The sequence below is a fragment of the Sciurus vulgaris genome (genome assembly GCF_902686455.1).
Source record: "Sciurus vulgaris genome assembly, chromosome: 5".
NCBI lineage: Eukaryota > Metazoa > Chordata > Mammalia > Rodentia > Sciuridae > Sciurus > Sciurus vulgaris.
In genome coordinates this window covers 75,055,723-75,069,720 of record NC_136465.1, presented here as the reverse complement: position 1 = coordinate 75,069,720, position 13,998 = coordinate 75,055,723, and the positions used below count along the sequence as shown (strand labels likewise).

Below are 13,998 nucleotides of genomic sequence, written 5' to 3'. Positions count from 1 at the left end.
CTGCATTTGCTCTTTCATCTCCTCCTTCAATGCCTGCATTTGGTCTTTCATCTCCTCGTTTGCTTCCCTGATTGTTTTAATTATGTACATTCTGAACTCCCTTTCTGACATTTCTCCTGCTGTGCTGTCATTGGCTTTTATTGATATAGTATCTATGTTTGTTTGGGACATTTTCTTCCCTTGTTTTCTCATATTGGTCAGATATCAGTGGGACTCTGAGATATTGCAGTTTTCCTCTATTGGCTTATAGTGTCCCTGTAGATTTCCAGTATATCACCTCCCAGCCTTCAGTAGCCTGAAGTCTTTGAGGAACTTGATAATGTAGTGCTTCTGAAGAAAGCTACCCCTAGCCCACTCCAGGGTCCAGGGCTTGGAGCTGACTGTGCGGAAAGGCTCTCACTGGGTGGCCTGCTCTTAGAAGCTGGCTGTGGAAGGAGCCTGCCGCTGGAGGGAGCAGGGCATCTTGGAGAAGTCTCTGGCTACCCCGCCCTGGTCCCAGAAGCTGCCTGCAGGCCAGAGCTCGCTGCTGGGTCCGGGACTTGGAGCTTGCCCTGTGCAAAAAGGATCTCACTGGGCAGCCTGCTCCGAGAAGCTGGCCATGGAAGGAGCTCACCGCCAGAGGGAGCAGGGCTGCCTAGGGAAGACACTAGCTGCCCTGCCCTGCTCTAAGAAGCTGCCCCTGTCCAGGCCTGCCACCCAGGCAGAGCTTCACCCAGTGGGGTATACTCACCCCCTGGCTCTATGTTAGTCCATTCACTCAATGCCTCCCCTTCTTGAATCCTGGGTTCTGGAGCGACAGGAGATGCAGTCACCCTCTAGTCTGCCATCTTGGATTGCCCCAATATGTACAATCTTTATGTTTTTTTAAGTACCAGTTAAAATAAATTTAATTGAAATGAAAAAAGGAAAAATGTTACAGGTGACATAAATTAGGGAAGAAGATTGTGTGGTTTATATCTCATGGATTCAATGATACAAGAGAAGTGCATTGCAAGGTACATTTGATAACAATGGAAACAAGAGGAAATGGAATTTTTTGAAGAAGATTGAGGAAGCTTACAGTACCTGGGGGAAGCAACAAAGTTTGACTAATAGCACGTAAGGATCACCTGAGCAGCACATAAGACCCTGTGTTTATGGTGTAGAAATCTGTGTGCATTTGTGTGAATTCTGTACACCTTTGCTGCACATACACACACAAAAATGAGTTGCAAGAGTGACTAAGAGTTAGATATTGAGAAGGTCAGAATGGGGGACGAATAGGTCCAATGGATGACATTTTTTAAGAAACTTGAAACTTGACCAAAGAAGCAATGTATCTATTGTATCTATGCAGCAAAAGATCAGACAAGGATATATCTGATTGTAAGTTTTATATATTTTTATTGGTTCTTTTTAATTATACAGTGGCAGTAGAATCCATTTTGATGGAATTATACAAGCATGAAATATATCTTATTCTAATAAGGACCCCATTCTTGATTGTGGGATTCACTTAGGTATTTTCAATTGTGTACATATGACAAATATGTTAGATTTATTTGACTGTCATTCCTATTCCTATGCCCCCTCCTTTCCTTTTGTTCCCCTTTGTATAATCTACTCAACTTCTATTCTTCACATCCCTCCCTTTATTTGTGGTTTAGCTTCCATGTATCCATGAAACCATTGTTTATTTGGGGGAGGGGTATTGGCCTATTTCAGTTAGCATGAAAGTCTCCAAATTACTGACAAATGTCACTTACTGACAAATGTCATAAAGTCATTCTTCTTTATAACTGAGTACTATTCAATTGTATGTGTATATATAGAGAATTTCTTTATTCATTTGTTGATGGATGTCTAGGTTGGTTTCATAGCTTTGCTGCTGTGAACTCTGCTGCTGTAAACATTGGTGTGGTTGTGTCTCTGTAGTATGCTGATTTAAAATCCTGTGGATGTGTGCTGAGGAGTGGGATAACTGGGTCAAAAGGTAGCTCCATTCCAAATTTTTGAAGAATCTCCATACTGCTTTTCAGAGGGCTTGCACCAATTGGCAATCCCACCAACACTGTATGAAAATTTCTTTTGCCCCATGTTCTCGGCAACATGTAGTGTTACTTGTATTCTTGGTAATTGTCATCCTGCAATTTTTAATTTAGTGAGAATGATTCATGTGAGTCCTTAGGTTTCTTCAGATGAAATTTTTCTTTCTTTTTCCATCCAGGTCTCTCATAAACTTTTCAAACTTTTCAAATGATTTCAAATGTGTTTTACCCCTCCCCAGTAGATGTAAAGCTCCACAAAGATGAGGACATTATTTCCTTGAAATATACTCAACACCCAAAATCATTTTTGGAACATGACAAATTCTGGAAATATATTAGTATTGTGAATAAGAAAACACAGAAGCAGTCTCTCAATATTACCTTCAAATACCTCTCTCCTATATCAGACCTGGGTAGAAAGTTTAGATGGTGTCTTCTCTGAAGACCACTCTGCACATTTTTATCCTTTTTCCATCAAGTGTTATTTGCCCATGTCTGGGTCTCTGTTGACCACTGTCCTTGTCCCCTGCTGTGCTTTGAAGGAAAGGTCATGCTGCCACCTTTGGTTTTCAAAGGCAACTGGGAAACCCAAGACTACAGGGAAAATTTGGTCTTCGAGAAAAATACTGGGATCTGTGTGACCCTCTGGCTAGCCAAATATCACATCTGACGCAGACATTCCCATCTACTCAGGTGACACAGTTCTGTGGCCTAAAGAGAATTGTAGGATTGTGGAGTGATGCATGAGTAGACAGGTAGATACAGAAACAAGACTGAGGGTAAAAGTCCCTATGAGTTGGCTGAATGCAGATGATTTCCAGCTACAGGCAAGATGGAGGAAGCAATCTAGGTCTTAGTGGAAGAAATGCAAGTGTGATCTTGATGAAAGCTGTTGAAAATCAACCTGGTAATTCTACCCCTTTTGTTTAGCTGGATAAATTTGAGCCTAGAAGTTCTAATAGTGAGAGGAGTTAAGAAGCCACTTCCCCAAACTGTAAGAGCCCAGGTTAAAATCTGGAATGTGGCAAATTGGGGATCTGCCAGGTGCCAGTACAGCATAGAAAGAGTATTTTCCTAAGACCAGGCCACTACAAATCCTAATGGGACTACACTGAATTGGTTTTGCAAATGGACCCATTTTGGAAGGTGGAATTTCCCTCTTTGAGAGAAGAGTAGAGGTGAGGCACCAAGGAGAATGGGACACGTGGGCTCAAGGGAGAGGAGAGATTCTGTCATCAACTGGGCTGAGGAGCTGTCACTGAGAGGCGTGAATGAGGACACAGAGGACAGGTCTGGATGTCACCATATCTCTAACCTCAGGTGACTCACTTACTCCACCCAAATTGTGTCTCTAGGTCACAACATAAGGACACAGCACTTGAGCATCCTCACTATTATGATTTTCTAACACCTGTTAACACATTTAACACTTCTAACAGCTTTTATCATTATGGATCTTTACACTTAGCCATGAAAATGGCCACTATGAAGAGGTCTTTAAGATGTTGGAGAATTCAGTCAGAAAGTTGTAAGTAAGGAAATTGAGACCGAGAGTGGATTTAGGATAAATAACATAGTACTTTATTTACTTACACAGAAATCAACCAATATCCAGACCTTGCCTGCAAACTGCCCTTCTGTCTGTCTCTACCTTAAAAGTCACCAAAAGAGTCCATGTGCTATCATGTGCTGAACACACACTTGGCACGCTCAGTTCTTTTTACTTGCAATCTCCCAAATCCCTTAGGCCACAGGGAAGAACTATTTTGTTTGGTTAGTGTGGGCCTGGGTAATTCCTTCTTTTGGACTGAAGCAAGAACGTCTCTATCTATTCTGATTTATGACACAAAGGAGAATCTGCTCCCTAATGTGCAAAATGTAGATGTCAAACTTTAAGGTATTAGTACTTTTAATTTTTGCTGTGTTGGTCCTTTGGTTGAGTATATTAATTCTGCACTCAGTGACCCTTGGTAAAATTGTTGTTCCTCTGCTCTTCCTCCTGCTTAAAAACGACTAGACACTTTTCAGGTCAGATTAAGAAGATCAATTTCCTTTAAAAGGACAAGGAGCTAGAGAGTAACCTTCAGTGTCACCCCAGTCTTCACTCTGAAAATTCACCCCCTCTCCTCACATGACTCAGGCACAAGTCGGGGAGAAGCTCAAGTCAGTTGGGCTCTGCCACAGCCCTCATGTGGAGAAATGTTACTTTATGATCTTCTATAAAAATATAGAAGGCACAAGACACAGATAAATATATTGATAATATTTCCAGCAAACATATTGATTGCTTATGGTGAACTCCAAATCTATTTACCCCACTTGATAATTCCTAAGGAATTATTACATTATTAAAACTACCCATCTCACTTAGAATACCAGTCTTGGTGTGTGTGTGTGTGTTTTTTTTTTTTTTTTTATTTGTTCTAATTAGTTATACATGACAGTAGAATGCACTTTGACATATCAAACATAAATGGAGCATAACTTCTCATTATTCTGGCTGTACCTGATGTAGAATCACATTGGCCATGTAATCATATATGTATATAGGGTAATAATGTCTGATTCATTCTTCTATCCTTCCTACTCCCCTTCCCCTCCTCTCCCATCACTCATCTCTGCCTAATTCTGTTGAGAACGGGGTGCCATCTGTGCAACCCTCTTGTATAAACAAGCTATTTTGTGAACTGAGCCCCTAGGAAAGGGCGTGCAAGCACTGAGGATGCCGGCAGCCACAGCGGCGCCTTCCAGCGCCAATACAGGTCAAATGGGATGCGCTGGGCCCCGGGCTTATCAAGGCTGTTCAGAGATATCTATCTGAGGAATGTGCAGCTGTCCGGAGACCCCATCTATCAAGGACAGGGGAACCTAGCCCTGACCCCTCTCCCTCATAATTCACTCCTTCCCTCCTCCCTGCTCCCTCCAGGACCATTCAGTTTTGGCGGGACCAAAAAAGATTCAAATAAGGTGGAGGGACCAAACCAAAAGAGGACAAATATTTAGCTGTGTGAATTTTAACTAATAATGTACAGGTCCTTGTGTATACGAATGCTGAAAAAGCTCTTAAATAGAGTGCTTTCTCGACACTCGGGGCCGCTTCCCCCCAGCCATTGTATCGGTCTGAGGGGCTGGTTGCGGTCCAGGCTCGAGCTTGCTTTAATAAAACCTTAATGTGTGATTTGCATTACCGCGTGTTCACTTTGACTCTCCGGAGATTAGTTGGAACGGACCCTCACAATTCAAAGTACCTCTATTTTTCCCTGGCTCCCCTTTCTATGAATTAGTATCTGCATATCAGACAAAACATTCAGTGTTTGGTTTTTTGGGATTGCCTTATTTTGCTTACCATGGTAATCTCCAGCTCCATCCATTTATCTCCATATGCCATGTTTTCCTTCTTCTTTAAGGCTGAGTAATATTCCATTGTGTGTCTATACCACATTTTCATTATCCATTCATCTGTTGAAGGGCATCTAGGTTGGTTCCATAGTTTGGCCATTGTAAATTGAGCTGCTATAAATGTCAATGTGACTGCAACACAGTAGTAACTGATTTTAAATCCTTTGGGTATTAAACAAGGAGTGGGATAGCTGGGTCAAATGGTAGTTCCATTCCAAGTTTTCTGAGGTATCTGCATACTGCTTTCCATAATGGTTGCACCAATTTGCAGTCCCACCAGCAATGTATGAGTGGACCTTTTTCCCCCACATCCTTGACAACATTTATCATCACTTCTATTCTTGATAATTGTCATTCTGACTGAAGTGAGATGATATCTTAGAGTACTTTTTATTTGCATTTCTCTAATTGCTACAGATGAGGACCATTTTTTCACATATTTGTTGATTAATGGTTTTTCTTTTTTTGTGAGTGTGTTCAATTCCTTAGTCTTTTATTGACTGGGTTATCTGGTTTTTTTGGTTTTCAGTTTTTCAGTTCTTTATATATCCTGGAGATTAATGCTCTATCTGAAGTGAATGTGGTAAAGATTTTTCTCTCCCATTCTTGAAATGCCTTACCATACCTTATCTAATACCCAGTAATTGTCATAACTGCAAAAATAGACAACCTTTTTGGGGAATATAAAGATCCCATGCTTTTTTTCTTTTTCTTTCATGTGATTATTGTCAATAACTGCTTAGTCTCAATGGACTAAGGCAAGTGTGCCTCTTCCTATCAATCTTACTGCTACAAGAGTAGTTGATCAGACTGGGATGTGCCTCTGTCCTCTAAGTGTGACATCTCAGAGAAGGAAATTCAAAAATATTCACTAAAACATCACATATTTGAAGAAGAGCCAATTGCCTATAGCAGAAAGAAAGAGGGACATTTTCATTCTGCTGTTTTGCATTGAATTATTCAATCATTTTCTAAAGTTTCTCACTGATCCTCTTAACCCTCTTAACCTGACTGGTGTCCTCAGAAGAGGGTAGAGACAGAGACAGACACAGGGAAGAGGGACAGGGGAACACAGAAGCTCAACTAAAGCAATGAATCTCTGAGCCAAGGCACACCGAGGACTGTCATTGGCCAGTAGAAGTAAGGGTGAGGAAGAGTCCCCTCCTACAGTCTTGAGGGAAGGAGGCAACCCCTGCTGATACTCTCAGTCCCCACTTCTATCCTCCACAGCTGTGAGGTAGGGAAATTCTCTTTTTAAAAATTAATCATCAGTAATAATAATTTCTTACCAAATTCTAAACCAATGTAGGGATTTATGTTCTACCATATGATTGAAGGACTTTAGTCAATTTGAAAAAGTTGGACCATGTTAGAGGACATACTGAAAAGTTTATGTTAATAGAAAAGCCCTAGGATGGGTCTTCTCTATAATCTACTCTGATATTTTCTAAAAGCATATATTTTTTCTCAGTGTGTCATGACTCTGATATCTACACATTAGACCTGTACAAAATTTTACACCATAGAAGTACAGATCTAGATTTGTTTTTTTAAAAACCTGTCCCTAATCTTCTAACACTGTTAAAATATAAGCATCTCTTCCTTTGGGAAGCCAGTCCTCATGATCATCACTGGGTACTTGACGCACTCATTCATGCTATTCCCCTCTCCCTGCTCATAGTGGGGGAGTGATAACACAGGTACAGTCAGTTAAAATTTTGCCCTCAATTTACCCTCTTGTGAATCTAGCAGCACACCAGGGCCCACACCCTCAACTGTGTAGAAAAGTCTTGCTGAAGAGCAAAAGAAAAAGAGAGAGAAAACAGGGATTGGGAAGGACTGTGGGGGTGGGAATGTCTTGGAAGCATGAGGTCCCTGTTCCCCACACTTTCCCCTCTAGAAGCTCATTTTTTCTGCTAACTTCATGCATCAAACCTCTTCAATTGGTTTCTGTAATTTGTGGTTTTGCTTTGTTATGTTTTCCTTTATAATTTTGTGTTTGTGTAATTTAATTCAGACTGAAGACTGAACATATCGTTTTATCCATCATATATACATACACCACCATTTTTAAAATTCAGTTTTACTGTCATTATTCAGAGGACTGAGTTGAACTTGCGTAGCTCGTACACAAAGAAATCTAACCTCAAGATGAAAACCTCACAGGTGAGAGAGACAAATGGGGCAGAACCATTTGTTATAAGAATCCCAAGAGCCCCAACATTGAATAGTATATTAAATTTTTATGTCTCAAAAAAGCCTCAGGTAGTAGATTTTCTTCATAATATGCTCCAAAACTCAAAGAAAAAGCATCCAATACAAATGCTGTTACAACTGAGGGAGAGAGGCATGCCAATTCTTTCAAGTGACATGAAAAACAGATATTTCAGGTCAATTTTACCACTTTAGGCCTCTTAAATAATGCCCAAGCCTTGATATATTCCATTTCCCATGATTTAAGAAAAGCTACTCTCAAGAAATAGATAATCATGTGTCTACACACTAGAGGCCCAGATAAATCAACCACAACACTCAAACCTCTGAGATTTTGTGACTGTAGCTTGAGCAGACTGAGTATATGTTCAATATGGCACCTTACTTTAACTGAGAATATATTCTTTTTAATTAAGACAGGTATAAAGAAGGATGGATTTTAAAATGGTGGTATTATTTCCCCCCTATCCTTTGGTAATGCAGATGAGGAAGGGGAATCTTGTTTTTCTCCACTTTCCTTTAGACCACTGGCATCAAAAGCAGAATATGCTTTGAAATAGAAATAGTTATGATTTTAAAATCACTACCATATAAGAAATGCCTATTTAGCTGAAAGACTGTATAAACCATAGTAATATCCATCTTGTGGCGGGAGAGACCCAGGACCCACGGTTACGCCTTGTGCATCTAAAGATGGTGACTGGCCGAGAGCAAACGGCATCCTAATATGCCTGGAGAAAGGCAGAGAAAACGTTTTCAATTGGCTGTATGATAATCAGTTCAGCTGCCTAGTGTGTGGACAGATATACTTTACATGTATGCTTGAGCGAGGTGATCGCTTGACCTTAAACAGGATTGGATGGACATATCTGGTTACAATTGCTTATGCATGAGACTGTTTATATATTGAGGGTGTGTTATCTGAATAAACGGGAAGCTGCTTCATGAACTTCTGAAGAGTACGTGTCTTTTGTCCCGTTGGTCAGGCCGAAAGAGCAAGAAGCTGCGCGAGCCGCTTGAAGCAATCCAGGCTAAGATGCAGCGGTTTTCCGTACACCGTCTGGAATCAGGTGATCTGGGTTTATAGAACAATGCATACCTACCATCTGAAGATACACTTTGTTTTGTTTATATTTCATTAAATCCAACAGAGTAATTCAAACCCCTGAGATAGCAAGTGAAGACCATCTCTGTGTGGATGATAGCTGGCTCTATTTCTAATCATGTCTTTAAAAAAAAAGTGTTTCAAGGGATTTGGATGTATGTGATTTCATAATGCAATGCCTAGAACATACTAAATCCTCAATGTATTTTTAAGATAAATAAAAGTGTTGCTGAGTTTGCAACAACACTCTTGGATACTCTGTTCAGCAAAATGAAAGACTCAGTTGATGCTCAGAGTACATGTACTGTGTGAATGTGACTCTGGGACCTCTCAGCCTATTGCTGGATTAGGCTTCTTTGGTCTGTGAAGAGTAGAAGAGTGAAGATGAAACTTGCACTGCATGATCTATTTCTTCACCCAAAATGCTTCAGATTTTCTTCAGTGGAAATTACACAAGTTTCTTGCAAAGGTTTGATATTGCAATAGAATTCAGTGCCTAAGACAAACATACCCTCATGATATTTTAACTTCAGGGTATGACTGTAATCAGATATTCCAGTGGATTCTCTCAGGATTTGAATGTACTGTTGTTTTATCTACACTGAGACATTCTAGCTCTTGAGAGCTAGAAATGTACTATAAACAATGGGAAAAAAGGAAATAGTGCCAGTGCAGACAAGCTTGTGTCTCTAATGAAGCCAGAGCTATGATCAATGAGGCACAACTGGTGGCCCTCACAGGCGGTGCTGGTGTTGACCCTAGTGTGGAGCTAGAACTGAGGGGAAACCTGATTCCACAGGGAAGGAGACCTGGCTGCACCCACAGGCACAGCCTAAGTCAGGGTTTCTGTTCTGGCGACTGATCATTATTGTTCCTGTCCATGGGCAGCAATATTGATGGCTGAGTTTTATGATGCCCCTGTCACTCTCACACTCTTTACAGTCATAACTTCCTAAAGATTATTTACTCAGTTTAAAATATTTTGCATTTTCATTGTGACTTTCCAAGTGAGGTATCTTGTCATCACTCCTCTTTTATAATGATATAAATTGAAATGTCCTTGTAGTAACACTTTGGGAATCCACACTTCTTGTTATTACCAGCTTCAGAGAAAAACAGGAATATTCTAATGATAATGCTTTAAATAGCAACTTTTGTGGTGGTGGCAGTTTTGAGGAATGGAATTCAGAGACACTCAACCACTGAGTCACATCAACAGACTGTTTTGTATTTTATTTAGAGACAGTGTCTCACTGCATTGCTTAGTGCCTTGCTATTGCTGAGGCTGGTTTTGAACTCGAGATCTTTCTGCTTCAGCCTCCAGAGACACTGGAATTACAGGCGTGAGCCACCGCACCTGGCTTTAAAGTAGCAATTTTAATAAGGTAGACTAATGCTTTTTATGTTCATTTCATTTTCATGGTCTTCTTGGAAAAAATTAATGAACATTACATTCTCTTGGAATGGGTCCATGCTAAACTCCTGTATTACATAAACTTGCTATCATATTACAATTCCATATCCATAACCAGATGCCTGGCCACAGGTCTGAACCCATACCTGAAATGGCTTCCTGATCAGCTTCAATAGATGTCTAATGGCTTTTTAAACTCTTCATTACTGACAGAATAATCTCTCAAAACAAAACATAAAGGCAAATAAGCATGCTCAAATCTCTTGATAACATCTGATCTTTCTTCTAAATTGTCTTATATCTTGTAATGGGAAGTTTGATGTAAGGAACTGTGATTATTTAGTTAAAATAACCTAATTTCCAACTCAGTCTCACACTATATCATGGGCTCTTTTTATATCCCTCAATAAGAAATAAATATAAAGTATTAGTTTTTTTATATATTGAGTTTCTCATTCTTTAACAAATGTTAACTTAGTTGAAATTATTATCTGTGAGCTGAAAGTTTGGGGGAATAAAATGGTGAAAAATTAAGCCTAATTTTTCCACTTCTGTTCACATACAATGGATAAATACAGATCCTATCAAAAAAGGAGGTAGACTGACACAGACATATTTGTAGACAAAGACATGGATACCTTTTTAATACAAAGGATAATGTGTCCAAACTGGAAGAATATATATACACATATGTACATTTACACACAGTATACATTCATTTCTTAGACACATACATATGCATGTGTGTATATGTATATGTGTGGGTGTGTGTTTGTATATACATTCATTTCTTAAGTCATTCATTCATTACAGACCTTATAAATTCCTCCTTCTAAATTTGACTTCAGTCACTTATTCATGGAATTCCCTTTCTGACACCAAATGTTGAACCCACTCCCCAACCCCAAACCCAGAGAAAGAAAAGATTTCACAGCATTGCCTGTGACATGTAGCTCTCAACTCCAACCCAAGATACTCGTTGTATTTGTTTTGTTTTGTTTTGTTCGATTTCTTTTTTTCCCTTTAGGATTTGTGCATCTGGTTGGAGGACATGGACCCTGCTCTGGGCGAGTAGAAGTGAATTCTGGAGGAGAGTGGATTCCAGTATCTGATGGGAACTTCACCTTCCCCACAGCCCAGGTCATCTGTGCAGAGCTAGGATGTGGCAAGGCAGCATCTGTCCTGGGCAAACTGCCCTTCAGAGAGGACAGTGAGCAGGTCTGGGCTGAAGAGTTCCAGTGTGAGGGACATGAGCCTGGGCTCTGGTTCTGCCCCAGAAGGGCCTGTCCTGGAGGCAGCTGCCAACACAGTGGGGCTGTGCAAATTGTCTGCTCAGGTGAGACTTACAGTAATATTTTAACCTTTCTGCACACTCTTCTGTGGCAACAAAATGTGAAATCGTGTTTCTCCTTCCAGAGTACACAGAGGTCAGGCTCACGAAAAATGGCAGCTCTCAGTGTGAGGGTCAAGTGGAGATGAAGACGTCTGGAGGCTGGAGAACACTCTGTGCCTCCCACTGGAATATGGCCAATGCCAATGTTGTTTGCCGTCAGCTGGGTTGTGGGGTCGCCCTCTCCACCCCAAAAGGAGCATACTTTGTGGAAGACATGATGAGATCTGGAGAGACCGATTTCACTGCTCGGGGTCTGAGTCCTTCTTGTGGAATTGTCCTGTGACGCCCTGGGTGTTCCTGCCTGTGCCCATGGAGACACAGCCTCTGTGGTGTGCTTAGGTAAGGGAGGTCAGGGCTGACTGGTACTCAGTTGCTCATTGAGTGACATGATTGTGAGAGCAGACGGTGTGGAGGACTGACTTCCAAATAGAAATATTCTGTGGTGAAATATGATTCTTCTCAATAACCATACATCTTTCAGGTCCTTTAAGGGTTATTCAGAAGAATATTTTTTACTGACAAAGGCTAGAGGTTTATTATTACCTATATAGTTTAACCATAGAGAAAAAGAGTAAGATAAGGAACACACAAATACCTTCTGCAAAGTTTCCTCAAATCTTTTTTTACATTTTTTTGTTTTTTCTAATTAGTTGTACAGAAGAGTAGAATGCATTTATATATTTTGATAGATCATACAAAAATAGGGTGTAATCTTTCATTTTTCTGATTATACATATTGCAGGATTATATCAGTCATGCAGTCAGACATGTACATGAAGTAATAATGTCTGTTTCACTCTACTGTCATTCCTTCCCCTTTACCCCTTCCCTTCCTTCACAACCCTCTGCCTAATCTAAACTAACTATATTCTTGTGTACACCCCACACCATTGTGAATTAGCTTCCACATATCAGATAAAACATCCAGCCTTTGGTTTTTGGGGGTTTGGCTTATTTCACTTAGCATAATATCCTCTAACTCCATCCATTTACCAGCAAATGCCAAAATTTCATTTTTTCTTTAAAGCTGTGTCCTTCAGACTTTTTATTATATATTTTCATTTGTTCTTATTAGGTATACATGATCATATAATGTATTGTGACATATTACACCTATAAGGAGTATAAATTCTCATTCTTCTGGTTCCACATGATATAGAATTACATTGGTCATGTAATGATATATACACATAAGAAATAATATCCAACTAATGCTACTATCTTTCCTATTCCCATTTCCCCTTCATCCCTTATTCCTCTTTGTCTAATCCAAAGTTCTTCTATTCTTCCCTATCCTCCCTTATTTGAGTCAGCATCCACATAACAGAGAAAACATTCAGCTTTTGGTTTCAGGGGATTGGCTTATTTTGCTTAGCATAATTATATCCAGCTCCATGCATTTACTGGCAAATGCCATAATTTCATTCTTCTTCAGGACTGAGAAATATTCACTTGTGCATATATATCACCTTTTCTTTATCTATTCATCTTCTGAAGGGCACCTAGGTGGGTTCCATAGTTTAGCTATTGTGAGTTGAGCTGCTATAAACATTGTGTAGCTGTGTCACTATAGTATGCTAATTTTATGTCCTTTGGGTATAAAACGAGGAGTGGGGTAACTGGGTCAAATGGTGGTTCCTTTCTAAGTTTTCTGAAGAATCCCTAAACTGCTTTCCACAATTGTTGCACCATTTTGCATTCCCACCAGCAATGTGTGAGTGGACCATTTCCCCAACATCTTTGCCAACGTTTATTGTTGCGTGGATTCTTGATAACTGCCATTCTGATTGGAGTGAGCTGAAATCTTGGAGTAGTTTTGATTTGCATTTCTCAAATGCTGGAGATGTTGACAATTTTTTCATATATTTGTTGATTGTTGTATTGTTACTTCTGTGAAATGCTTCTTCAGTTCTTTAGCCCATTTACTGATTGGGTTATTTGTTTCTTTGATGTTAAGTTTTTTGAGTTCTTTTCATATCCTATTAGTGCATGTGGTAAAGATTTTCTCCCACTCTGTAGGCTCTCTCTTCACATTATTGATTGTTTCTTTTGCTGAGAAGAAGCTGTTTAGCTTGAATCCATCCCATTGATTGATTCTTGATTTAACTTCTTGGACTCTAGGGGTCTTTTTAAAGAAGTCAGTTCTCAGGCCGACTTGAGGAAGATTTGGGCCTACTTTTTCTTCTAGTAGCCTCAGGGTCTCTGTTCTAGTACCTAAGTCTTTTACCACTTTGAGATGAGTTTTTGCAGGGTGAAAGATAAAGGTTTAATTTCAGTATGTTACATGTGGTTTTCCATTTTTCTCTGCACCATTTGTTGAGTAGGCTATTTTCAATCCAGTGAATGTTTTTGGCACCTTGGTCTATTATGAGATAACTGTGTTTCTGTGGTGTTGTCCATGTATCTTCCATTCTGTACCATCTTTCTATGTGTCTGTTTTGGTGCC

General features: G+C 39.9%; 1 protein-coding gene across 1 annotated transcript in view; it reads left to right on the top strand.

Moving 5' to 3' along the window:
* Positions 1 to 11,835, top strand: part of LOC306661053 (antigen WC1.1-like) — a gene marked incomplete at both ends in the record, with an annotated part of 88,721 nt that extends 76,886 nt beyond the window's left edge. The window contains 2 exons of the mRNA XM_079139881.1: positions 11,187 to 11,495; positions 11,576 to 11,835. Of these exons, the coding sequence (XP_078996007.1) occupies positions 11,187 to 11,495; positions 11,576 to 11,835 (569 nt within the window). The remainder of the gene's footprint in view (positions 1 to 11,186; positions 11,496 to 11,575) is intronic.
* Positions 11,836 to 13,998: the final 2,163 nt, after the last annotated feature.